Raw genomic sequence first — 23,687 nt, forward strand, 5'->3', positions numbered from 1 at the left:
CTTCCCACTAGAGAAAAAGTGTATGAATCATATGTGGCACAGAGAAAAAAATTATAACTTCACTCAGACCTTTTTCTTGCGGGGGAATAATTAAGCATGTCTAGGAAGCTGTGAATAAATCTTTACAACATATGCACTTACGCACTCGCTGCATAAGTTTGTATTACTAACAGGGTCCTCACCAAGGCATATTTTACCTCTGTTTGCTTGATTCTGCACCTGACCATAAGACAGGTGCTATCTGTGGCACTGCCACAACAATTAACCCTGACTTTCACAGTACATCTTTATAAAATGTTTTCAGATTACTAGAGGGAAAGTTCTAAAGGAGCAGAAAATGCTTTTATTTTAATTATTAGGCTTTCATATTGCCATAGGGCTGGCTGATGGTCCTCAGCATTTGGTCTCTAAACACCAAGAACAGAAGTAAAATTCTGGCATTTGTCCTAAATAAGCCTATAGGTCAAATGGGTGCCATTTTCCCCCCTCTCTGTAGGGTATAATCACAACAAAGTTCTTGCCTGGAAAATTTCACACTCCTAGAAAATCTTCGAGCTTTGTGTGTTTGAACACCAACACACAGGGTTAGACTTGGTGTCCAAGAGAACCATCTCTAATTGCTTTTGGCTTCATTTACTGAGGCTTTTGTACAGCAGTGGTGAGATCTGTGACCACAAAACGATCAGTCCCACTTGTCAGGATGAGCAAAGCTTCAGCCTAGTTTTGTTTTAGTAAACATCCCTGCCTTGACTCAGCATTTGAGAAAGATTCATAATTTAGATTTTGAGTGTTTTGAGGTTGAGTTCCCAGCTCTTTCCACTTTCTTTCAGTTCTTAACTACTTGGTTTAAAGTGTAGGGCAGAAAGGAAATATGTTCCATGCCAAATGTAGCAGCCCCCCTTCTCTGCTCTCTCTCCCCCCCAGTAGCATCTTTTACTTACAAAGTGTTATGTATGCTCTGCTCAATTAGAAGCCATGTGATCTATAGGAGTCTAGAGCACTCAGTAAAAACAGCCTTCCTAGAATTATGCTAAAATGCACATAATGTTCCCTGTTCTCTGTGTTTCTTTTACACACTTTTGGTTTCCTTTCCATATGCAAGTCTCTCCAAAGGGTTTGTTCTTAAAATCGCTTGGGAGAGAGATCCTTTATGCTAGTAAGCTTGTTTTATTATAGTTGTGCTTACTAATATGACTCCAGTTTAGTTGAAACAGCTGTTTCATTGCTGAAACTTGGTATTCAGTAGAGACAAGTGAAGAGCAAAATTCCCTGCGGGGAAGGGACTTGTGAGATCCTGCAAAGAGATGAGGAAATCTGCGTGGCACTGCAATACATGGCTTTTGAAGTGTTTCACTGAAAATTATTGTTGATCCCCATATGTGTGGATCTCTGGTGAGAACTTGCCTTGTATGCAAAAGGATAGAGACCTGAGATGCAGTGTTTGTAGGGAGATGGTCCCTCTGGCTCTTCATAGTCTTCCTTTCTCAGGGGCCTAAAAGGCATCTCAACCCTCTTTCAGCTTCTTTCACCTGTCTATAGATGCAAGCCAAATTGCTGAGTGCCCGACCTGCTAGTTTTTGGGATTGCAGCATCAAGCTTAAAACAAATTCAGAGTTCTGATTCTTTTGACATCTGACTGCTCTGTTCTGCATCTTATCTGGACTGAATATTGCTTGGTAGATACTCGTGTTCAGGGCTGTTTACGTGGTAGATTTGAAACCTACAGGCTTTGACCCCTGCGTGTGCTGCAGTGAACTGACTCTCCTAAGAGGTGGACATAATAAGTTCTTTCCTATTTAGAAGGATCACACCTACTGAGACTGAGTAATGTGCTGTCTATCACTTTCTGTAGTGTAATATAAGAGATGAGGCTAGTGCATTCTCTTCTGCAACAATCCATGTGGATCTCAGTATACCATCAGGAAATAAATTCCAGCATTCTGCTTATGTAGAAGCCAGTATCCTCTGATGCCCAGCTGAGCAGATAAGCAACACTAGTGAAGTTGTGTTGCTTATCTAACATCATTTGTGCCAAAGAACTAGCATTAGTAAAGTCTCTGGTGCTCGGAGCACCATATACTTCGCTCTAAAGGATTCGTACTCCTCTTTATCATTGCCACTGATGTGTTCTGTACACCTTCAAATATAGAACACTATCCTCTAATGTCCATCCTCAGCACCACAAAGGGATCTACTGCCTGCCATCCCTCAGCAGACCCATTCCCTGCTAGTTAATCAAGAATGGCCATTATGCAGCTATCCTCCAGCGTCCCATAGTATGCTGTTGTGCCCTATTGGGATCACTGGAGTGCACCATCTCAAGCACTGAGAAGCAGGTCTCTGCCATCTTCCAAAGACAAAGTGAAGCTCTTCATCATGAGATTTTTTTTTTAAAGAGGACCTTCAGTTATACCATCTGCAGCATGGTGGTTATACCTCTTTTGCTATCCTGCTTTTCTGGATCACCCTATTTGATTTCAGTGTCTTCCTTTTAATGGCTCATTTTCGACACTGGTTTCCTCCAGAGCTTAGTTAAGTCGCATCCTGTCTCTTGCAACATATACATAAAGACGAATACTATAAAACTGGTAGCACCCTCTGTGTTAAGTTTGAGATGTTCCTCGGAACCTGCTCGCTCAGGTTTTCACGTATTTATAACTTTCTGGTGGAAAAAAAAACTGCATTATTATTTTCTATGCTTGGAGTCATCCCCTGTGTCACAAAATGGCTCCATTTTTTCTTCAACTTGGAGGGAAGGTGGGTGGACAAGCCAGAGTTGTTTTGCTCTTGCAACTCAATAACTGAGCATTAACATTTTGAGATGTTCATGTTTGCTGGACCTCAGAGCATTCATCCTTTTTTGAAGAATCAAAAACACATTATGAGCATGCTACTTCTGTTTTACCCATTATGTTAGTACTGTAGTTTAACATCTAAGTATCTTTACTGAAATATCTAGAGAACTATGTCCAGTTTTGCCCCCCCTCTGCAGGGGGGTTGCAAAGAGGATGGAGCTGGGCTGTTCTCCGTGGTGGCAGATGACAGAACAAGGAGCAATGGGCTCAAGTTGCAGTAAGGGAAGTTGAGGTTAGATATTAGGAAGAACTTTTTTACGAGGAGGGTAGTAAAGCAGTGGAACAGGTTACCCAGAGAGGTTGCAAAATCTCCATCCTTGGAGGTTTTTAAGACCCGGCTGGGCAAAGCCTTGGCTGGGATGATCTAGTTGGGGATGGTCCTGTTTGGAGCAGGGAGTTGGACTAGATGTGAACTTCTGAGCTCCCTTGTAACCTCCATTTTCTCTGATTCTGTAAAATGTTTATGCTCATGTGGAGCCTTTAACTGTTGTAGAGGTTATTAGTTCGAGGCCAACACTGGAGCTCCGAGACAAAACTGGTGAAAAAGCTGCAGTGTTTGTGTAGCTTCCAAGACCAATAATTCTTCTTCCAAGCTTCCCTAGCGCATCCAAATTTTCTTAACCCTATTTCAGAGGAAATATAAAATGCACTTGTATATAGCAAATTATCCACAAGGGAATTAATTTAAATATTCACAAGTCAGTCAGTGGAAAAAGTTACGTTTTTAGCAGTAATATTGATGCAGACCATATACCAACCTCAGTTAGGTCAGAAGTAAAATCCTGCAGGAGCGTTCTGTGTTAAAAACTTGGATGTCATTTCCTTGCAGTATTCCTGATTCATGTCAGTGCTGTTCCCTCCTTCTCAAGAAGATGAAACATCATCAAACATACAAAAAAGATCAAAATAATATTATAGCATCACTAGTTGCAACTATCTCTGATAGCAGTTTTCTTGTTTTATAGGAGTCATTTTATATACAAAAGAATTAACTTGATCACTCATCATACTTGACATGAAAAGTATATGCCCTTGCCTCCAAAGGTCTTTTACCTTTTAGAAAAGGCATGCTACAGTGGCCATTTCAGGTTTAATTAAAGAATTTGAAGTTTCTCTTATTTTCTTTGACAAGATTCATGTAACTATTCATTTAGAGTGCTAATCAGTTCAGTCCGCCAAATATGATCTATTACCATGGTTTCTGTTGTGGAAACAAGAAGGCAAGTTTGTGTGTTTCAGGTTACGCAGTGTCTGTTTTATTTTCCTTCCCTACCCCACTCCCACTCGTTCCTAGGTTCAGTTGAATGCTGGCCAGCTGCAGTATATCCGCTTAGCTCAGCCTGTGTCAGGCACCCAGGTAGTCCAGGGACAGATCCAGACACTTGCAACTAATGCACAGCAGGTATGTACTCCTGTACTAAGGGCCTGATGTTAACTCTTAAACTCATTTGTTTCAGTAGGTATGTCCATTTTGGCTCTGTCTGAAAAACCATAAGTATATCCATTACACACATGTAAAATGGATAGCTGGCCCAGTGCCTCACATTAAACTAATATAGATATATAGAGCTAGAGATGTGGATATAATCCCTTTCTCTTTCTTTTGCAACCCATCGTTGACTTGGTTATTAGCCCACATTGGTTGTGCATCAGGTGTTAACCTATAACCCATCTCTTCTATTACAACTGCCTCGTCCTTCCATTTCTTTCTCTGGAGCAGTGGTTTTTCAAACAGGGGTACACGTGTTCTCGTGGGCAGGAAGAGCTTTGCCAAGGGGTATGTGCCTCAATTTTAGTAATGATGCTGCAGCTTGAGATTTTGGTATTGGCACTCTTCCTAAGGAATGAAGATGCCGAGACCCATCATATGTTGTGGGTACAAGCAGCAATATTTTTGCAGGTACAGGGGTATATGGCCAAAGAAGTTTGAAAACCACTATCCTAGGCTTTCAGTAGGAACAGCACTAACCCAATCAATGCCAGTGTTGGGCTGTTTCATATTCTTGTCACACAGCTGTCACTGAAACATGATTTTTATCCACCTTTAAAGAATGGAAGAACTGTTACCTCTCCCCTCTGATCTGCGAGTCTGTGCAGTGCTTATGAAAGTAAAAGTGGACTTGCTTATGTTTTGTTTTGAATTATTGAATCCTGTCATGCCTTTTATTCTCAACTAACATTCAGTGTTATGCTATTTTATGTGTGGTTTCATTTCTTTTGTTTCAACTGACATTGCTGAGAACTTGTACAGGAGACTGATACAGCACAGAAAGCTAAGTACTTGAGAGATGAGACTTAGATCTCTTTGGTCTGCCGCTGACTTGCTGATATGTGACTCCAGGCAAACTACATAAACTCTTGTGGTGCTTTACCACATTGTAAGGCTTAATTTAAAAGCATCTGGCAAAACTCCAATGAAAGGGAGGACGAAATACTGTTGTCAACCCTACAAGGAGTTAATAAAATCCTCTTAGTGATGATTGGTGTCTTTTTATTGTAGATCACACAGACGGAAGTCCAGCAAGGACAGCAGCAGTTCAGCCAGTTCACGGATGGACAGGTACGGATCACGGCGCACGTGGCAATTGACTGAATGTTAATTAGCCAAAGCCCCCAGAAAGTGCAGGGGCTAAGAAATCTCTCAGTCTCAGGCACTGACTGTCTAAGCCTGTAGAGAAGTCAGCTAAAGAAGACTTCCAAAGTATAATCAGGAAAAAGGATTCATAAGAAATGGAACAGAGACTTGCAGTGCATTATCATACTACGTTGGCTCCATATTAACCTGGTGCTTTGTGAAAAATATAGTAAATCAGCTGCCTAACCTTGCCCTATGTGTATCATCCCAGAGTTTACTGGAAATAGGATGTTATTTTTTATTCAGATAGAAAGTTTTTAAACCAGTAAGGACAAAACTTTGTAGCCTCTCACTATGTCATTGGAAGGCATTCTGCTACTGAACTGTTGGAGAGAACAATCTGTCTGTGTAAAGGGAGTTTAGGGAGAAGTTTAGTGTATTGTTTTTAAACTGCATCTAAACTAGATTAAGTAATTACTGTGAGTCCTTTGGACTTTGTAAGGACTTTTGAATCCAGTTTGTTGAAGATGGGAGCAAGTAATATGAAAATTTAGCCTCATTAAATGTCAACATTTAGAAGATGGAGTTTGCTTTTTAAATGGATGTTGACCAAACTGGTAGTGAATGCATAAATAGGAGATGCAAACCAGATAGCAGAAACCACTCAATAAATCAAACTCGGCCATAAGATGGGAAAAGATGTTGAAATGTGTTGGAGGGCTTATGTCTCTCTGTTACTCAAATGAGTTGTGACAGTAGTATTTGGTGCCAGAACAAAAGTGAGTTCTGTCTGCAAACAGCATGTAATGAGATTTTCAGTCTGAATGACTGAGCAATAATTTACCTTGAAATATGGACTGCAAAATAAGGATGTTTTAGAAATTACCTGACCAATCTATCCAGTACTTAAAAGAGGTTCAGTTATCAGCAGGAACTTTTCCAGTCCTAATCATATCAAGAATCAAGCTCTAATGGGATTATACAGAGAATGTTTTGTAAAAATAAAGTCTGTCAGATTCAAACAGGTTATTAGATATTCACGAAACTCTTTCAGTGTAGCGTCCGTCCCATTTAAGTACTGAATGCCTACCAGCATTTCTGGCCTAATCTGAGGCAGGGAACATATTTTACTTCCTCTGACAGCTGATTTTTACATTAATTTAGACTAAAGAACTAGCATGGGACTTAAAGGGAATGCTTGTTGACTATCCTGATGGCACTAAACTACCTCTTCTCCCGTCCTTTCATCTCTTACAGCAACTCTATCAAATTCAGCAAGTAACCATGCCTGCAGGTCAGGAAATCACCCAGCCCATGTTTATTCAGTCCACCAATCAGACCTCTGATGGACAAACAACACAGGTGACGGGGGACTGAAAAGCTGCACTAGCAAGTATTCTGTGGGTATGGAAACTGGCTCACACCAGCCTAACTTCTGCCATACCAACCTCGTCTGATGATCACATCCTCTTCTGTGTATCTGTACTTGATATTAAGCCTATAGTAGGCTCTGATCTCTGGTGCATTATACGCCCTTCTCTGATGGGTATGAGAGAACATCCAGCAGAAACTGAAAAGGATGCAATATTTTTTTTTTAAGGAAACCAACATTTCACCATATTCCGTTGCTTGTCCAAGCCTATGAAACTGAAAATAATTAAGCAAAAAGAAATGTATAGTATCATATTGGACAATGTAGTTGAACATTTTTTTTCTCCAGTAAAATTTTTTTAAAGGGTACTGCGTCTTGTTTTCCAAAAGAGCTTTATTCCCAGTATCCTGTTTGTACTCGACTCTGAATAGAAATAGACAAAGTCATCCCATCCTGTTAGCTCAGTAGGGGTGTGCGTGCGTGTGTTTTGGGAGACTTTCCTCTCCTGCCTCCTTTTTTGGTAAGCTTGAACATTGGATATTTGCAGCTTTTGGAAAAAAAACATTCCTTGTGTTACGAGAAAAGTATTTTCTAAGGACAAAAGAGACTTTAACTTGGCCTGGTTTATTCCAGAAACACTAAGGGAAATCTGGAAACAAAAAAATGTTGCTAACTGTTGTGATAGTTTGTCAGTGCATGTATTATAAGCTTCATAAAACGCAATAAATTTTCTTTTTAGATAAGTGGTGTTTTTTCTTTCTTGCTGTTTGAGTCCATGCAAGTTCCAAAGCACAGCATAAACTCCCAAGGTATAACCTCCTACTGAAACTTTTAAGGACGAGTCCATGGGGGAAATGGCCTATAATGTGTTAATTAAAGTCTAGCAAAAAGAGTTTAGTGAGGGAGAGGCTGAATAGGGGTCCTGTTTCCTGGAGATGACCTCAAATGCAAGATGCAGCAACTAATAGGATTGCTGCTTTCACACCGAAACATCGCCAGGCTCTCCAGGAACCAAGATAGGTGCACAGATGTTTCTTCATCCACCTCTGAAAAGGAGCAGTTCTTCGGATGGATATACAGTAGGTAGCTGTGCCCAGCAACAATATGCAGCAGCTCACTACAAGAGGTGAAGTTGAAACTGCAACCAGGGTGGGAACACAGGGAGGCAAAATGTGATAGCCTGAGAGTCATTTTGGCCAGGATACCAGAGTTAAATCCCTATTTTTATTCCATGTGACCAAGTATACTCAGAACTTCTGTTTTGCATCTGGCCCAAAAGGCCCAAGGAGCTTCATTAGATGCAATGCTGTCAAAACCATTTGAGGCAGAACCAAGGGTCAAGAGGCCATGGATAGGTGTGGAGCACTATGGCACAGCTCTGTGTGGGCGAGCCCCCCTTTTGTCCTATATCTAGCTCCTCTGACCACTTATTTGCAAAAGCACAAAATCCACTGAATTTTCAAAGCGAGGGAGCTATAGGTAAGACCACAGCCCAGCAGGCAATCCAAGTGCTTCAAACACTTAAGTTGTAACAGGCTGTGGCCAATTACATGTCAGTGAGACCATCTGTTTCTTCCTTACAATGCCAAACTCAGCTGTGCAGCAGGCAGAGTAAGCATGTTGAACTTCCCGAGTAGGCATCTGCCTTGAGGCATAGCCTCGGACGCATGGGAATTCCAGAGATAACTGCCTCCAACGAGAGAGAACTCCAGTTGCTTTCAGTGCTTGACTGCATCAAAATAATAGACCCAAAGACCAGCTTGTTTGGATTCAGAGTCAAGCAGAGATTTGTTGCACTCAAACTTGGAGGCCCTGCGGACTCGGGTATGCTTAAAGTTGCAGAAAAAAGCTTCAGACCACGTGGTCGAGGTGATGCCTTTTATTAAACCAGCTAAATTTTTGCAAGAAAAAATGTCTTCGATTACACCCTGGATACCAGAAAAAGAGCTTCACGTCAGTGTTCTCTTATTACAGATTTATCCTTTAAGTGACTTGGATGAGTATTCTTGATCTCTAGTCCAGTCATAGCAGTCTTAAACATTTGCTTTTCTTTAATAACACACTCGGACGCAGATGAGAGGGGATCAGTCCCGTGTGTCTGGGCTTCGCAGACGTTTCCTTTCTAAAGACTGGCCGCTAGAGGGTACCACATGACTGTATATTTACATAAGCCGGTGTCCTGTGGCACCAGAAAAGCAAGGAGCAGAGGTTAACCTTGGGAACGCGTCTCGTACGTGTGTGTGGATGTACTGTCCTCCGCAGAACTACATAGATGGACTTCATTAGGCAAGTATGTGGTTGGTGGGTTCTGTCTTTGCTCAACAGATGACACTTTGCGGGATCCCCACCTCCCCCTCACTGGCAGCACATCAGGTGTGTTCTTCGCATAGCTAGCCTCGTGTCAAAAAAGCTGTTGGAAATGGATAGTGTCCTGGCTAACGTGGCGTGAATACTGGCCAACTTAACCCAGCAGCATTGCCCTTCTGGGCCCAACGCAAAGTGCTTGGGATGATGACAAGAAGTTTCTTGCTTCATAAGCAGCTCTGCTGGCGGAACAACATTTAGCTTATGCCTTGGAGGATGCCAAGCAGCACAGCTGGAGAATTAGCTTGTAATTAAGGAAGGAGTAGTACAGCACTTTGGGTCAAACGAGCACAACTTCTGTAAGGGGAAACTGCACCTTTCTCAACTGTCCCACTGGCTTGCAAAAGTTAAAAGCTGATGCACAGGGGTAGAGTTTACAGGGCTTTTTGCTTAAAGTCTCTCCAGAGTGTCTTAATTCATAAAGGGGGGGCATTTCCAAGCCTTTTGATGTCCAAACGTTTGTCCAACAGCTTTCCTTACTACGCTGCTGGTCTAGTAAAAGAGACCACACAAAAAACTTTTGCCTCTAAATCCATACAGGAAAGCAGCAATTGGGTGAGAGGCACAGACAGAGCAGGGAGGAAAGCTTACGGGAAGCAGATCCCAAACAGGCATAGTGGTGAACAGAGAGGACCCTTCATAGGTTAACATGGGGTTTTCTGAAACCCTCTGAATTGGCTTAATTGCTCCTATGGGAGCGTGCTTGTTCCTTCGGCTTCAAATAAGATGAAGCCAAAGCCGAGGGCTGTTGAAACCACCTGCCCTTCCTGGCTTGAAGTGGGCAGCACATGCTGAAGTTCACCAGTGACAATTGTTTTGGCTGATACAAGCTGTGGGGAGATCCCCGATTTCCCTCCACGCTCAGCGTGACGGGTTTAAAAAAAGCACAGCAACAAATGGAATTGGACGGCGAGAAGCGTAAGCAAACGCATGCGACTGAAATAAATGCGTGAGCTGTGGACCTGCGGCGCCCTCCGAGCAAAGCTGTCGGATTCCTGATGGGGAACTCGGTGGGAGTATTACGCAGCAGCGGTTCTCACGGCAGGTATAACACGCAAGTGAGCTGCAAACTGCGCAATGTTCAGCCTGATTTATGGAGTGTTGTGCATGGTGCTGATCACCCCCCTGAAATACAAAGCGAAAAGAAACCAGCCAAGGGTACAGGCAGCGATTCAGTGGGGCCTGGCTAAGGCCAGGAGAAGCAAAGGACAGGGGTCTTTAGCTTGCATGGGCGGGGGGGAAACGGGAGATTTTGAAAACTGATCACTCCCCTCCTTGTTGCAGGAAACGCTCCAATAAACGAGCCCGCTGCGTCGATAGAAGGGAACGCTCCTCATCTCGGCGTGATGCCGGTGTGTGATCAGCTGCTGCCTGAGGCTGCCGGGACATGTCCTGCCTGGATTTTAACCAGTGTGGGGTAATTTTGCAGCTCTGCAAAGACAACACACTCAATTATGGGAGCACCTGGCTGCCGTGCCCTGGCCTGGGCAGTCCAGAGGGGTCAGCGGAGCATTGATCTGGGGTCCTTTTTGGCTTTAAAATCTATGAAATGGTGATTCCTAAATCTCCTGTGGCATGACACTAAACAATGGTCTGTCTGGCCTGGAAAGGAATTTCTCCCTTGAATCCGTGTTCAAATATAAATGATGCGTTTAAAATGTCTATGTGGTGTAGAACAGTTGGGGTCAACCTTTTTGACGGGCATGTCACAAGTGAAGACCCTCACCCTCGCTAAGTGCTGTTCCAATCCCCTTCCCCCGTCTGACCTTCTGCTCTGCTTTCTGCTCCCTGCCCTGTGCTTCCTGCCTGATCCGCTGCTGAGTTGCCTGTCCTCTCCCTGATGTGCCCCATGCTACACACGGGTCAGCCCCCCCCGGTATAAAGCACCATTAAGGCCTGAAGAGACCTTAACTAGCTGATCCCAGCAATCTGTTCCCCCCCCTCCCCGGTCCTACTCCTTCAGTCCTGATAAGAAGGCAGAAACAGTCTGGGCTTAGCCGAAGTGTTTGCACGCTCTGGTTGGAGGGAGCTGGTTTTGGCAGGTAGCGATAACCCATGCTATTTTTGCTTCTCCTGCCAGAGAGGTCCCGAAGGCCACTTAGCATTTATACTTCTGGGCCTGCCATTGTTTATGATTTAATCATGAGGGGGTGATTTGGTGTTTGCTTTTTCTATCTGATCTCAGCGTTTGTGCTCACGCTTGGATGAAAGTTGACCAGGAGCCAGGCTCTTCCTTTCCAAGGAGTCTGCTGGATCAATTGAGGTGTCTCTTCCTCGGGAGTGATTAGCTAAGCACAAACTCTCCGCGAGGATGTGCGGTTGCCGCTTATGCTTGGGAATTGGGATTCTCGGTTTACTGCCAGTTCCTTACCGCTGGCTTCGCTGCCCTTGTCTTGAGACCTTTGAGGCATGTGACCCCTTTCCCCACTTCTCAGGAGTCAATGGTGCGAAGGTCACCTCTGGACCAAGGACTGCGGCTGGGTTGGAAGTGCTCGGAGATCGTGCCCAAGGGGAAGCCTAGCAAGTCCCAGGCGATATATGGCTGCTGACAGCTGAGCTCTGAGGGTGCATTGACCGCAAAAACAAAGTCAGAGGAATGCTTACTGTGGGGTTGCAGATCTGTATGGAAACATGTCGTTCTGGGGTAGGGGGTATGTAGCCCTATGTCTGTGTAAAACCTCAAACTGCTGTCTGGTAGCACGTCATGCAAGGCAATGGAAAATCGGGCTGGTTGCACCATGCAGTAACATCCTATGTTGTCCTGCTCTTCTGTGCCCACACAGCCCTGCTCTGGTTGAGAGAGGTGAAGTCCAAAGGCCCGTTAGATCATCACGTCTGGCCTCTGGGATAGCACACGCCTTTCGCTGTCACCCTGCCAAGTAGGCATCTCAAGAACTTGAGCGTGGCTGGGACCCATCTCCCAGAAAGGCACCTGTCAAAGGGGGAAGAGTCCACCACTTCCCTTGGTAGCTTGTTCCAGTGATGAACCCCCTTCTCCCGGTTCAAAAACTTGCACCTGGTTGGGTTTGCCGGGCTGTAGCTACTACAGTGGATTTGGAGAGCAGACTCTGCTCTTAAAATGTGGTGGGGGGTAGAGGCCGGAGTCAGGTCAGTGCCACAATCCTGACTGCACTTCCCAGAAAACCCTTAGACAACATTTCAGTTTGCTTTCCTCACCTCCTGGCTTGAAAGACTTGGATGCACAGCAGTGAAGGATCCACCTACCTGCCCAGAAGACAACAAAACTAAGCTGATTTACACTAGCTGGCACGGAAGAGTTCCTGTAGGGTTCACTGGAAAAGCGCTTGCTGGAAGTACCCACACAGGTTCGATAGCAGGGATTTTTTTTTCTCCCCCCTGTGCAGCTAGGTCCTCTCAAATGTTTAGGTGAGGTGTTGTATGCTCTAAAACTAAAGCACTCCGATGAATCAGAATATTCCCACTGAGCTGGTCTTTGGTTTTCTAACCCTTTGAACCACCCACCTCCATGCCTTCTAGTTCAGCCCAGAGTGCCGATGATGCAAGCAAGTTTTGCTGCTGGGGTGAAGTTGCCTCTGTACTGGGGAAGGAAGCCTTGTTTCTTGTCCCGCCAGAAGAGGGAATGTGATGGCCTCGCTCTGTGATGGATAACCCTGGAGGCATGGATGTTCAACATGAAGATATTATGGGTAAAGTCATTTCTGGTACTACCTATATGGCCTTTCGTGTCTGAGAAGCCCAGAAGGCTTTAAAGAAGGGGGGCCATGGTTTGGGACCTCTCTGAAGTCTGCAGGGCTCCTTGCCATGGCAGGAGGGAACTCCTGGGGTCTGGGAAAGGAACAGACTACTGAAATGCAGCTGTTTCTGGGGTGGAGGACAGCCAGCAACACATGTACAGCAGAAAACACACACACAGCAGAAGGAGAGGGAGGATACCATGATGGGTGCAACTCTTTACTCTCTGAAAAGTGCCGTGGGATCTCTGCATGCCCCGAGAGGGTGGGTTTTCAGGTTTTGTCTAATAAGCACTCCCCTACCTACTTACTCAGGTGCTTGGGAACGGTACAGAGAAGGGCAACCGAAATCATTAGGAGCCTGGAGCAATTGTCAGGCAAGACTAAAAAGGCCAGGACTCTTCAGCTTGGAAAAGAGAAGTCCGAGCGGGGGGGAATATGAGGTCTATAATATCATGAAGGGCGCAAACCAAGTGAACAGGGAACTTATTTCCTCGGTATACTAGAACAAAGGGCACCCACTGAAAATAGCAGGTGAGAGGCTTAAAACTAACAAGAGGAAGTGCTTTTCTATGCAACGCGTTGTTGCCGCAAGAGGTAATGGAGGCAGAAAGTACAGCCAGGTTCAAAAAGGGACTGGATGAATTCATGGATGATAGATCTTTTAATCTACGGTCAGAGATGTTTCCTCTGACCCAGCAATGGTGGATGCAGGGGAAGGTACTGAATAGGGGATAGCTCACTCAGGAGAGATCCAGTTCAATGCTCTCCCTCTACAGCATCCATTCCTGCCGCTGTTGGAGACGGGGCCCGGGGCTAGACGGACCAGCGATCTGACAGTGCGGCCTTTCTTCTGTTCTGAGGACTCGCTCCGCAGCTAAGCGGAGAGATTAAAACTGATCTTGTAACTTAAACCCAGGACTCCAAACAGCCCAATTGGCTCAGCTCACCTGTCCCCTGCTTCATTTTCACAGTGCCTACTGCTGCAATTTGCCAAGTATCTGGCCGCCTACAACGCAAGGACAGGCTGCGCTTGGGCAGCGGCGTCCTCTGCAGGTGTCCTGGCCAGTCACCCCTCTGTCTCCGGTGCTTGGCTTGGCATCGGCGCGGAGGCAGGCGGGAACAGCTGAATCTAACGGAGCTCTTCTTGCAGCTGTTCCTCTGCTCGGCTCTGCCCGCCGCAGTGCTGGGGTGGATCAGTGGGGCTGGGGCATTGCTAATGTGTCCAGAATGCAAACAGGTGGCTGGTCCTGTTGTGAACACGGCTCATCGGAGAGGCTGCAGAAAGGCACAAGCCAACCTGATGAGCAACGCTTCCCCGCTGCCCTCCCTTGGGCAAAGGGAGGTGCAAATGCTAAAGAGCTCGGGCCAAGCTAGACCGAGGTGTGTGTTCCCGTAGGGAACTTACCGTGTTGTAACGTGCTCAAATTTGACTCCCGTTCCAGAAATGAGACCGTTTGGGGTCTTGGCAGAGAGGGCAACCAGGATAGCAAGTGGGCTGGTGATTCAGAGCTGTTCCCGGGACACAGGAGGTGCATCTCCCAGCATCACCCCTGCCTCGTACGTGCTGCCAAGGACTTGAATGTGGGAATACATCTGAGTTTCTTAATGTCCTGAGGACCCGGCTACTGGTCGTTCTGCGGTCTGTCGGTCTCTCTTCCATGTCTCTGTCTTTCTCTCTTGTCTCCTCTCTCTTCTTTCTCTCTCTCTCTGCCTCTCTCCCCAGAAATTCATGCCAGCAATTAAACCTTTTCCTCAAAACCACATCTTTTCCATGAAAAGTTTTGACAAACCAATATCTTGTTGGCAAATTCCTGATCCGCTCCACTCCTGGGATTAGCCTTGTTGTTGGTCTTAGTTTGATATGTCCTGGGGTGATGCCAGGAATCTGCATCCTGTTAGCGAAGGAGTTTGTGAGAGTTGCTGGAAAGCTGGTGCAGATGCTTGGGGAAAGCTTCAAGAACCATCTGTGTGTGGCAGGTTTCAAAACCTAATGAATCTTCTGCTTCTCAATGATTGCGGGAAAGGATTTGGACTGAAAATGTTTAGCTTTCAGGAACTCCCCTCAAACCATCTTGGGTCTAGCCCTGGGGTGTGATTGGGAAAGGGGAAGATATATTTTTTTTTTCTTCAATAAAAGAATCCAAATATTTTCAACCTGCTCTATTTTCCCTCTCTGTCTTCTCTTATTGCCCTCGTGCTGATCACCAAATTATATCAGACCCTACCCAAACACCCCTCACCCCCTCCATCTCACATTGACTCTCAGGCCAGAAAAACCCCCACACAACTGAGAGGGGGGTTTTTTTTGCTTGTTTCTAGGCTTTGTTTAGTTATTATTTTTAAAAAGGAAGACTTTATTTAAAAAGATTAGTATTTTTGTCTGGGGAGCTGGCTTTCCTTTTTGATCACTTCTCCTGGCAACTCTTGAATGTACCTGTCACTGATTGCAGAAGTCATCTCACTGTTTTATTTTTTTCTTCTTGTTTGCAATATTGCTCAAGTCGCCTTGCTGAGAGAGGGGACGTGTGTGTGCTTGGTTGTCGCAGAAATCCGTGGGAAGCGAGACTCCCGGGTTCTCCGTCAGATTTTCTTATAGACTGAGGTCCATGCTGCTGCAGCTGAAAAGCTCTGTCTCCGAAGCCGTGGCTCTTAACTTTCCCCTGTGCAGGTTTGGCTGAAAGCATGACGGTTTTGAGGTAGAGGAGAATCTCAGACAGAGCAGAAAGCCTGATTTTCTTCCCATTTTGGGGGGGGGGGTTGTGATAATGCTCTGACGATACGTGCTTCGGCAAAGCTGTTTCACTTTCTCCAGTGCCTCAGCATACTGCTTGCTGCTCTGTTTCTACAAGACAGAAGGGAATGAGGAATGAGGTTGCTTTTGCAACCTGCCCCCTAAACTCGTCTCCTGTCCCAGACAGGCGTGCAGAGGCGGGCTCAGCGCAAGGCGGGTGGATCAGGAGGAGGGAGAGGGGAGCAGGCTCACCCCTGGGTAGCCTCAGACCAACCTGGTCCCAAGCGACCACAGGTTGCTCATTTCGATGCATTGATCTTCACGGTCTGTTTGGTGCAGTGTGGCCCTCAAAAGCTGGGACCAAAGCAGAGGCCACTCTGAGAGATTTTTGGCTTCCTTTTCTGCTCTTCAGCCCTGCATCACTGTAAGGAGGATATGGACCAGCCTGAGCTGCTTTGGTTAGCCACCACCCCCGGGGGTTGGCCACCTGTGTCCCACAGGCTGGCAGAGGTCTGATTCAGTTTGTGGGGGACACTGATTTAAGACAGCTTCATTAAAGCACCTGTTTAAGACCCCTTCTCTGCCCTCACTGTTCACCATGGCTTAGGGCAGCAGGGGCTCAGGGTGGGGAATCGGAAGGGAGCCTGCAGTAGCCGCTGGCCAAGTAGCCGGCTCCAGGCCCGTTGCTCCCATCAGGTGCCCACCGCTGCCCTCGGGAACGAATGCAGCTCCCAAGGCCCCTCTGCACCGAGAGGCAGTGCAGTTCCCTCTGCTTTCCTGCTGGAGCAATTGTTCACGTCTCGGACTCTTCTGCTTTTTTCCCCAGCGCCGGAGGTTCCTCGTGGGGCTTTAAGGGCTAATGTTTTTCATTGCACTTGTAAAACCAAAGGAAAACAGCCCAGATCCCACAGCGGGGGGAACGCAGGGCAGCCACGAGCTGATACAACTGCGGCAGGGACAGGTTTCGTTTCCAGGCCTTTGCTGCAGCAGGTGAGGGATGCTCACGGCAGCCGCCACTGCCGCAGCATTTAAACATAGCTGTGCCCTCGAGGGGATGTGCCAGGCCAGCCCCAGGGCAGAGGAATTCCTGGCAGCTTAGCGGCCGCCTGGGTTCCTCAGGGGAGCTGGCTCTGAAACGCAGCTTCGTGGAGGAGCTCAGGAGCCTCTGGGGGGGCTCCTGGGAGGGTGGCTGCTGGCCTGGGCCAACTCTGGCTCCATGCTGCAGGCCAGAGACACGGTCTGTGAACCCCTGCAGTGACTCCGTGCTACCTCTGCTGCATTCAGAGCTGCCCTTACCGGTGCTTGCCCTGGGCTGAACTGAGACGCAGGCTCTGCCTGCACTGCCAGCTGGATCTGGTCTATGCGCCCGTCCCTGCAGGCACTACCACCCCTTCCTCGTCAGCTCCGACCGCCCTGGGGGGTTTTGATCTGAGCTGCCCCCAAGGCAGCTGAGCAAGCATTGCTGCTCGCCAGCCCCGCTTGCTTGATTCCCGGAGCGCGTGCTGACGCACGCGGCGCGTGAAAGTCAGCTGGCGCCTTCTGGCTCCCCAGGGCTGTTTTGCCCCCACCCGCCAGCCACTGCAGTGCTGGTACCTGGGTCCTCTTGCCCCCTCTGGGCCCTTTCTTAGTGGTGACATTTAAGTGGCTTTAATCAAAGTTTCTGGTCTGCTGCAGATCGCTGCACCCAGAATGGCAGAGCCTGAGCAGAGGAGGGCAGCTGTGAGCCAGGCCAGGAAGGGGAGTGGAGGAAAGGGAGTGGCTCTGGGCAAAGGAAGATGTTTCATTGCTCTGCTGACCATGAACCCAAGCAGCTGTAATGTGCCAGCTACTGCTTGCACACTGGGGCTAAGGCAAGGGGAGAGCTGAGCCCTTCCAATGAGGAGCAGAGCATCCAAGCCCTGCATCCAGCTCTGCCACTGAATTCCTGGGTGACCTTGGGCAAGTCCCGTTGCCCCTCTTGGCCAGTCTCCATTGCAAAGCACCGGAGGGGTTGTGTCTGACCAGGGTTGTCTCTGAGACGAGCTGTGAGAGCTCAGGGGAAGGCTGCAAACACGGCCCCTCCTGAAGAAGATGTAGCACAAGGCGCGAGTCCGGTATGGCTGGGGAGGCGCCGCCAGAAGCTCAGGAGGATTGGCTGATGCAGGCCTCGTGCTCTTGAAAAGGGGGCTGTTTTTTAACACTGGAGCCAGGATGAGGGTAGGGCTCAGGAAAAGGTCGTCGTTTCAGCAAAGGGAATCCATGGGATCCCCCCGGGCCCAGCGTCAAACGCGTCGGCCACGCTCCCGTGCTTGGAGAGAAGCCCCTGCATGCATCCAGGCAGGCTTGGGGGCCCCTGCTGCTGCCATTTCAAATGTAGGGGTACCCCCCGGGTGCAGGGGGGTTAATGGGCTTAGAAAGCAGATACAGCGGTTGCAACGACACAGCCTCCAGCTGCCCTCACTAAGCCATCGACGCTGCACCCGCTCGCCCATCACGTGGGGAGAAGTCCTGCTGTTTCTTCTGTTGCTCTGCCTGACTGCACGCTAGCGACACTCGCCAGCCCAATTTCGTGAGCGCGGGGGCTGGTGCCGCCTCTGACGAAGGCTACACCCAGGGAACCAACGATCTGAGCTCCTGATAAGCGCACCCAGGGCCTCCACGAGACCTACCTGACTGGCTTGTGAGCCGGTCTCTTTGCATTCGACCCAGCTAAGGGGCTGAGTTAGGCCCTTGGCTGCCTCACTGCAACCCCAGGCACTGGTGTGGGGCTGCCCTGAGGGATGCAGTGCAGCAGGCCATCCCCAGAAGCAGCCTTGTTTGAGCTGGGAGGCAGCGGAGTGACTCTGTAGGGCCCTCTCCCAGTCAGGCTCACAGCAGGACTGCCCGATCCTTATAGCCCACAAAGCAAGCTGCTTCTGTCTCAGAAAGGGGGCTTGGGTCACTGCCTTGCTTTGCTGCCTTGTTTTGGGCTGCAGGGGCAGTGCCTCTGTTCAGCCTCTTCTTCTCCTCTGCCCTGAGTTGGGGGGATCCCAATGCACTTTGCAGCGCTCGGGCCCCTACAAGCAGAGGGTCTCAAAGCTCTTAGCAGACTGCATTTGGTCTCAGAGAAGAGCCAGTCTTGTGAACCTTGTTTCAACGAATAGGGAAACTGAGGCAGAGAAGCTCAGTGTCCCACCCAAGGCCACAGCCTGAGTCAGTGTCGGGCCCAGGTCTGACTTGGGATTCCCTTCCTACATCCCTCCTCCCATCCTCCCCCCAACTTTGGCCAGAGCTGGCGGGGAACCCAGGAGTCCTGACCCCCAGCTCTGAGGCTTCAGTCATTGGGCCACGTTTCAGCAAGAGGGAGGAGGGCAGAGGAAGGCTTGACAGATGCTTCTCTCGCTGGGCTGCCTGGGAACGCACCCTGACACAGAAGAGATCCTGGCTGTGTTCCCAGGTCAAATCCCAAAGGCCCCGGGTCCGGGACCTTTCCCCGCTCCAGCCATGACCTGGCTTAGCTGGGCTCCTGGCCTCCGGTGACCAGCAGTTGCTCCAGCGCACGCTTGCCTCCGGGCTTCTCCGCGCTGCTTGTGCAGCCTGGAGGAGGTGAAGCATTCGTGGCTGGGAAGGGGTTAAGCATTGGCCTGGTCCCTGCTGCAAGCTGTCAGGAGCTGCTGTCACTAGGGAATGGGCTCCAAAGACTCTTGTTAGCACTGTACCAGTGCGCGCGAGCAGGGAAGCCAGCCGCTAATTGCCCTGGGCTGGGGCCAGCTCGGGCAGGCAGGTGCTCTGCAGTCTCTCTGCCGCTGGGCGCTACGACAGCCCCTGCAGTGCATCCCCTGCCACCCCACCCACAGCCCCCCAGGCCGTGCAGGAGCCTCCGGTGCCCCTCTGGCCTGGCCCCCGACCTCCCTGCCGCCCATGCATCTGCTGATGCCCAGCCCGGTCCTGACCCTTCTTCCCCTGCCCCGAGCTGCATCCTCCTCTGCTCTGCCAGGCCTTCCTAGACGGACCGAAAGGGAAGCTGTAAGTCCTGGCCGTGTTGAGGAGGTGTAGTCAGGACAGGGGTGGAGCTGATGGGCTGTGGTTATGTCTCCACACCCCAGCCCACCCTGCTGCTGGAGGGATGGACCTGTTGGCATTTTCCCTGTGACCCCCAGCAGGTCCCCCTGGGCTGGGGTCTGCTTGGTGCTCCTCGTACCTCCCCTGCTCCAGGCTGGGATTGCTGCTGGGAGCTCCTACCCCCACCTAGCACAAGGCTGGGGCCGGGCTCCTCCCAGCATGGTGGGGGACTTTTGTCCCCTTCTGCCCCCACCCCTCGCTGCACCACCCAGGCTGTCCCTGCTCCTTCCCCAGCTGCCTGGCTCCAGCATACCAAGCCTGCAAAACTTACTGGAAAGCCTGTGGATGCAAATTTTGTCCTCTCTGCTGTGCCAAGAATTTAAGCTGCAGTCCCAGGGGGGGCCCAGCCCAGAGCAGGCCTTGTTCCCTTCCGAGCAAGCCAGGCCTCCAGACCCTCTTTAAAGTTTCATCGCAAAGTGGGGCTGGGGAAGGAGAAAGGGCTTGCAAAGCCCCAGGCAGCCAGACAGGGGTGTGGCAGAGATGGTGGCAAGGCAGCTGGGAGAGTGGGCCAGCTTCCCGAAACCTTTGACAGTGCTGATGGATCGGTCAGCACGGTATTGATTTCGACTCCTTGGCTCGTCACCAAAGACTGAACCGACCCACTCCCAGCTCCGGGATCAATAGAGGAGTTTCCAGAGAGGGGAGCATGCCCCGCTGCAAGGGCAGAGGTAAAGACCCCTGCGGCTGGAGGGCAGTGCCCCAGGGGCCCTGTCCACAATAACCTTACATGCTGCTACAAGCCATGCAGTGGCCAGGGAAACACCTGAGTTGGCAGGGACTCTCCATTAGCTCAGTGGCCAGGTTCAACAGAAGGGAGATGCCTGGAGAAAGCAACTGTGCAGGGACTGGAAATGCGCTGCCCAGAAAGAGAGACGGTCAGGATGACTGAAACCCCGAAAGGCTGTCTGGTAAAGCACAGCATCAACCAACCTGCAATCGATAGGAGCTAAACCTGAATGGGACGTGGTCTGTAGGGATTTCAACTCCAGCCTTGCACGAGTGCTGGAAGGGGGGCGGGGATGAGCCGAGAGGGAAGTGGAGCTGACCTAAGAGCAGCCAGGAAAGTGAGCGATAAATCAGCCTGTTTTGAGATGATTTCTGTTTTAATCCCGCAAAGGTTGAATTAACACGCAGAAGGAAAGTGGGGTTTTTCAGAGGTGAAATTGCAAAAGGCAAAACACTGAAAGCTGAGCCGGGGAGCTGGGAAGGGCATCGATTCATGATCTATCAGTCTGGTTGTTTTGACACTCCCTTTTGGGGTCATTTATTAGCAGGGGGTTGGCCGCATCCAGAGGAGAAACAGTGTCTTTGTTAAAAATTCAGCTCTTTTTGCCCACCAGTAAGCACGTTCTCCTAGACCTCCCGCTTTTGCTCCCACAAATCCAGGCTGGGCCTTCCTCATCCGTAAAGGTGAACGTGCAAGAGAAGAACAAACAATGTCATCCCCCCCCGGCTCTCCAATGCTGCTTTCTCATATGCTGGGAAAAGAAGACCCAGCTTGGTTAGAAACCTTGGCAGGTCACCTGAACTCTGCCCCCAGGTCCTCTCCTGCCAGCTGCCATCGATTGCCACATGAAACCTCAGTCCATCTCTGAGGGCAGCATACAAACGGCGATGGCACTGAGGTCTGGACGCTATAATCTCACCCACCCTTCCTTTATCAGGCAGGACCAGGCGAGTCTCCACTACTTGAGAAGAAAGACTCATTGATGGCTCCTTCGGTCCTGGACACAGGCCCCCAGCATGGTCCAGCCGGCTGCACCCAGCACCGCCGATTAGCACTCGGCAAGGCACCGATCCGCATGACAGTCACCACAATTTAGGGATCCTGGCGTAGCTACAGCATCGATACACAGATGCCAGATGCAGTAGATAACGGGAGACTCTTTTGATTGTATCGGTGAAAGTGGATCAATTCGACCCTAGAAAAATCGTCCTTTTCTTTCTTTCTTTTCTTAACCCAGAAATTCCTCGTTCTGGTAAGCAGCCGGAAGGAGTACGTTTGGAGGTCGGCCGGCCTGCTCGGAGCGTGAGTTTTCCCACTGAGATCCACCAGCTCTTTTGTTCAATCCCACCCGCACTGCTGGTGGCCTCCCAAGGCAGCCTGTCCTCTTCTCAACTGCCCTGGATAGGAAGCGACCTGTCCTCCTTGGCTTCCACGCCCCAGGTTTGCTGCCCGTGGAAGCTGCCCACAAGAGCAGGCTTATGGGGAGCGGGATTATTAGGTGGCGAATGCATTATTTATTCCTGCATGCGTTTCCAAAGCACCTACCAAAGGCAGCGGCATTCGTTAAGAGCCTGGCATTTGTGCCAGGATCTGACCGCCCTGTTAAATAATTCACTAACTTAAGCCTTTAATTTTCACCCTCACTTCTCTTTTTTTAGCAGTGTGGGCTCTGGGGCCCCGCTGGCGGGAGGGGAACTGCGCTGGGCTTAAAGATGGCATCAGCTGCTTTAAGGATCTAACCGTTCGGAAAGGAAGTGCGGCTACAGGAGGGGGAGGAAAGCAAGCACCACGCCACTTCGGGAAAGCTGTTCGCTAGCTCTGTGCCTCAGTTTCCCCACTGCGTCGACCTGACTCGCCGAGTCACAGGGTGGGGAGGCTTCGCTGCCACGGTGCTTTGGGATCTCCCTGTAAAAGACAATCTCGTGTCACTTTTGCCCTTAGGAATGAGCTGGGGATGAGGGAGGGCTACCAGCTGAGATCCACCGTGAAATCTGGTACATCCCACCCATCCCACCGGTTCCCGCGTGGTGCGCCAAAGCAACCTGTCCACGTGTGTGTGGCCCGGGGGTTTGCCCGGCAGGATCCAGGCTTCAGCGCCTCCTCGCTCTCCCCCGCCTCTCCTGCGTCTGCTGCTTTCTTGTCTGTTGGCTTCCAAGTCTCCATCCGTCACCGGTGTCCCCCGAGCGGCAGGGGACCCGGGGACTCCAGTCTGCACCTCGCTTTTCCCGGTGGGCTGCTAGCCACGGCAACGGTGAACAATTACCAGGGACTCAGGGCCGGGTCCAGAATGGGCTGGCGGGCGATGGTGGGAGAAACACCCATTTTCTAGTGATGTGAGTCAATGGCAGCCCTGGCCTTAGGAGCAGGGATCAACCCCGCGTGCCCGAGGTGGTGGCTGCCACGTGTGTCCCGATTTGTCGTGGTTCCAGGATAGGCCTCATCCTGCCCTGGATGTGTTGCTAGACGGGCAGGGCGCGCTGTAAAAGCCCAGTCCTCTCCCAGCGCGAGCAAACCCAGGCCTGGCTCGCTGTCTTTTCCACCCCTTCCTCTGCCGGGCCGCGGGGGATTTCGAGGGGCCGGCGCTCCGGAAAGCAGCAACGCGCTGCCGCGGACTTTACTCTGAGGATCAATGAACCTCTTATTTCACAAACCAAAGGCTGCAGCCCCCTCGGGGGAGCTCGCCGGCCGCGGGGACGTGCCGGTTTCCAGCACCTGAGCCGAGGGTCACTCCGCTGGGGAGCCCCAGCTTCGCCCTCTCTGCCCCCTCCTGCCTCCCGCATCTGTCTGCCTGCATTTCCTCCAGCTCGGAAAGGTCCGGCTGGAGCTCCCGATGCACCCCTGCCACATCAACTCACAGAAAACCAGTTGAACCTGGCTTCACTGCGGAAGATTAATTTGATTTTTTTTTTTATAATCTTTTCATAGATGTATAGGCTGGAAGGGGCCTGCACCAGGCAGGAAAGCCAGCGGGGTCAGGCAAGGCGCCCACATTTGTCCTCGTGGTCAGCGTCATCTCGGCGTTGCAGCGTCCACCGCGCCGCCGGGTCCGGCTCCGGAAGTCGGCGTTCCCGTCCCCTTGCTGCGAGTGAAGTCTGACGGGGGGGAGCTGTCGACCCCCACGCTCCGGCCTCCGGCCAGAGGCTGAATTGAAAGCGGGAGGCCGGGCGGGAGCATCTCGGCCACCCTCCGGCCGAGGTCTTCAGACCCGCAGGCCGGGGAGCCCGGCGGCGGCGGCCGGGGCCAGCGCCTCACCGCTTCCTAACGCCC

The 23,687-nt window shown here is 50.0% G+C and overlaps 1 protein-coding gene and 1 long non-coding RNA gene across 4 annotated transcripts in view; one reads left to right on the forward strand and one right to left on the reverse strand.

Annotated features, from left to right (window-relative positions):
* The window catches only part of NFYC (nuclear transcription factor Y subunit gamma), a 58,906-nt gene extending 51,361 nt beyond the window's left edge, over positions 1 to 7,545 (forward strand). For all 3 annotated transcript variants that reach the window (XM_019547783.1, XM_019547781.1, XM_019547782.1), the window contains 3 exons: positions 4,150 to 4,257; positions 5,356 to 5,415; positions 6,688 to 7,545. In XM_019547783.1, coding sequence (XP_019403328.1) covers positions 4,150 to 4,257; positions 5,356 to 5,415; positions 6,688 to 6,807 — 288 coding nt within the window. In that variant the 3' untranslated portion in view covers positions 6,808 to 7,545. The remainder of the gene's footprint in view (positions 1 to 4,149; positions 4,258 to 5,355; positions 5,416 to 6,687) is intronic.
* Positions 485 to 13,066, reverse strand: LOC109318485. Its single transcript, XR_002103261.1, has 3 exons — positions 13,052 to 13,066; positions 12,646 to 12,649; positions 485 to 2,986 (listed from the first exon to the last, which is right to left on the reverse strand). It is a non-coding gene; the product is annotated as an uncharacterized LOC109318485 (long non-coding RNA).
* Positions 13,067 to 23,687: the final 10,621 nt, after the last annotated feature.

Source organism: Crocodylus porosus, unplaced genomic scaffold, assembly GCF_001723895.1.
Source record: "Crocodylus porosus isolate Cpor-Errol unplaced genomic scaffold, CroPor_comp1, whole genome shotgun sequence".
In the NCBI taxonomy this organism is placed as follows: Eukaryota; Metazoa; Chordata; order Crocodylia; family Crocodylidae; genus Crocodylus; species Crocodylus porosus.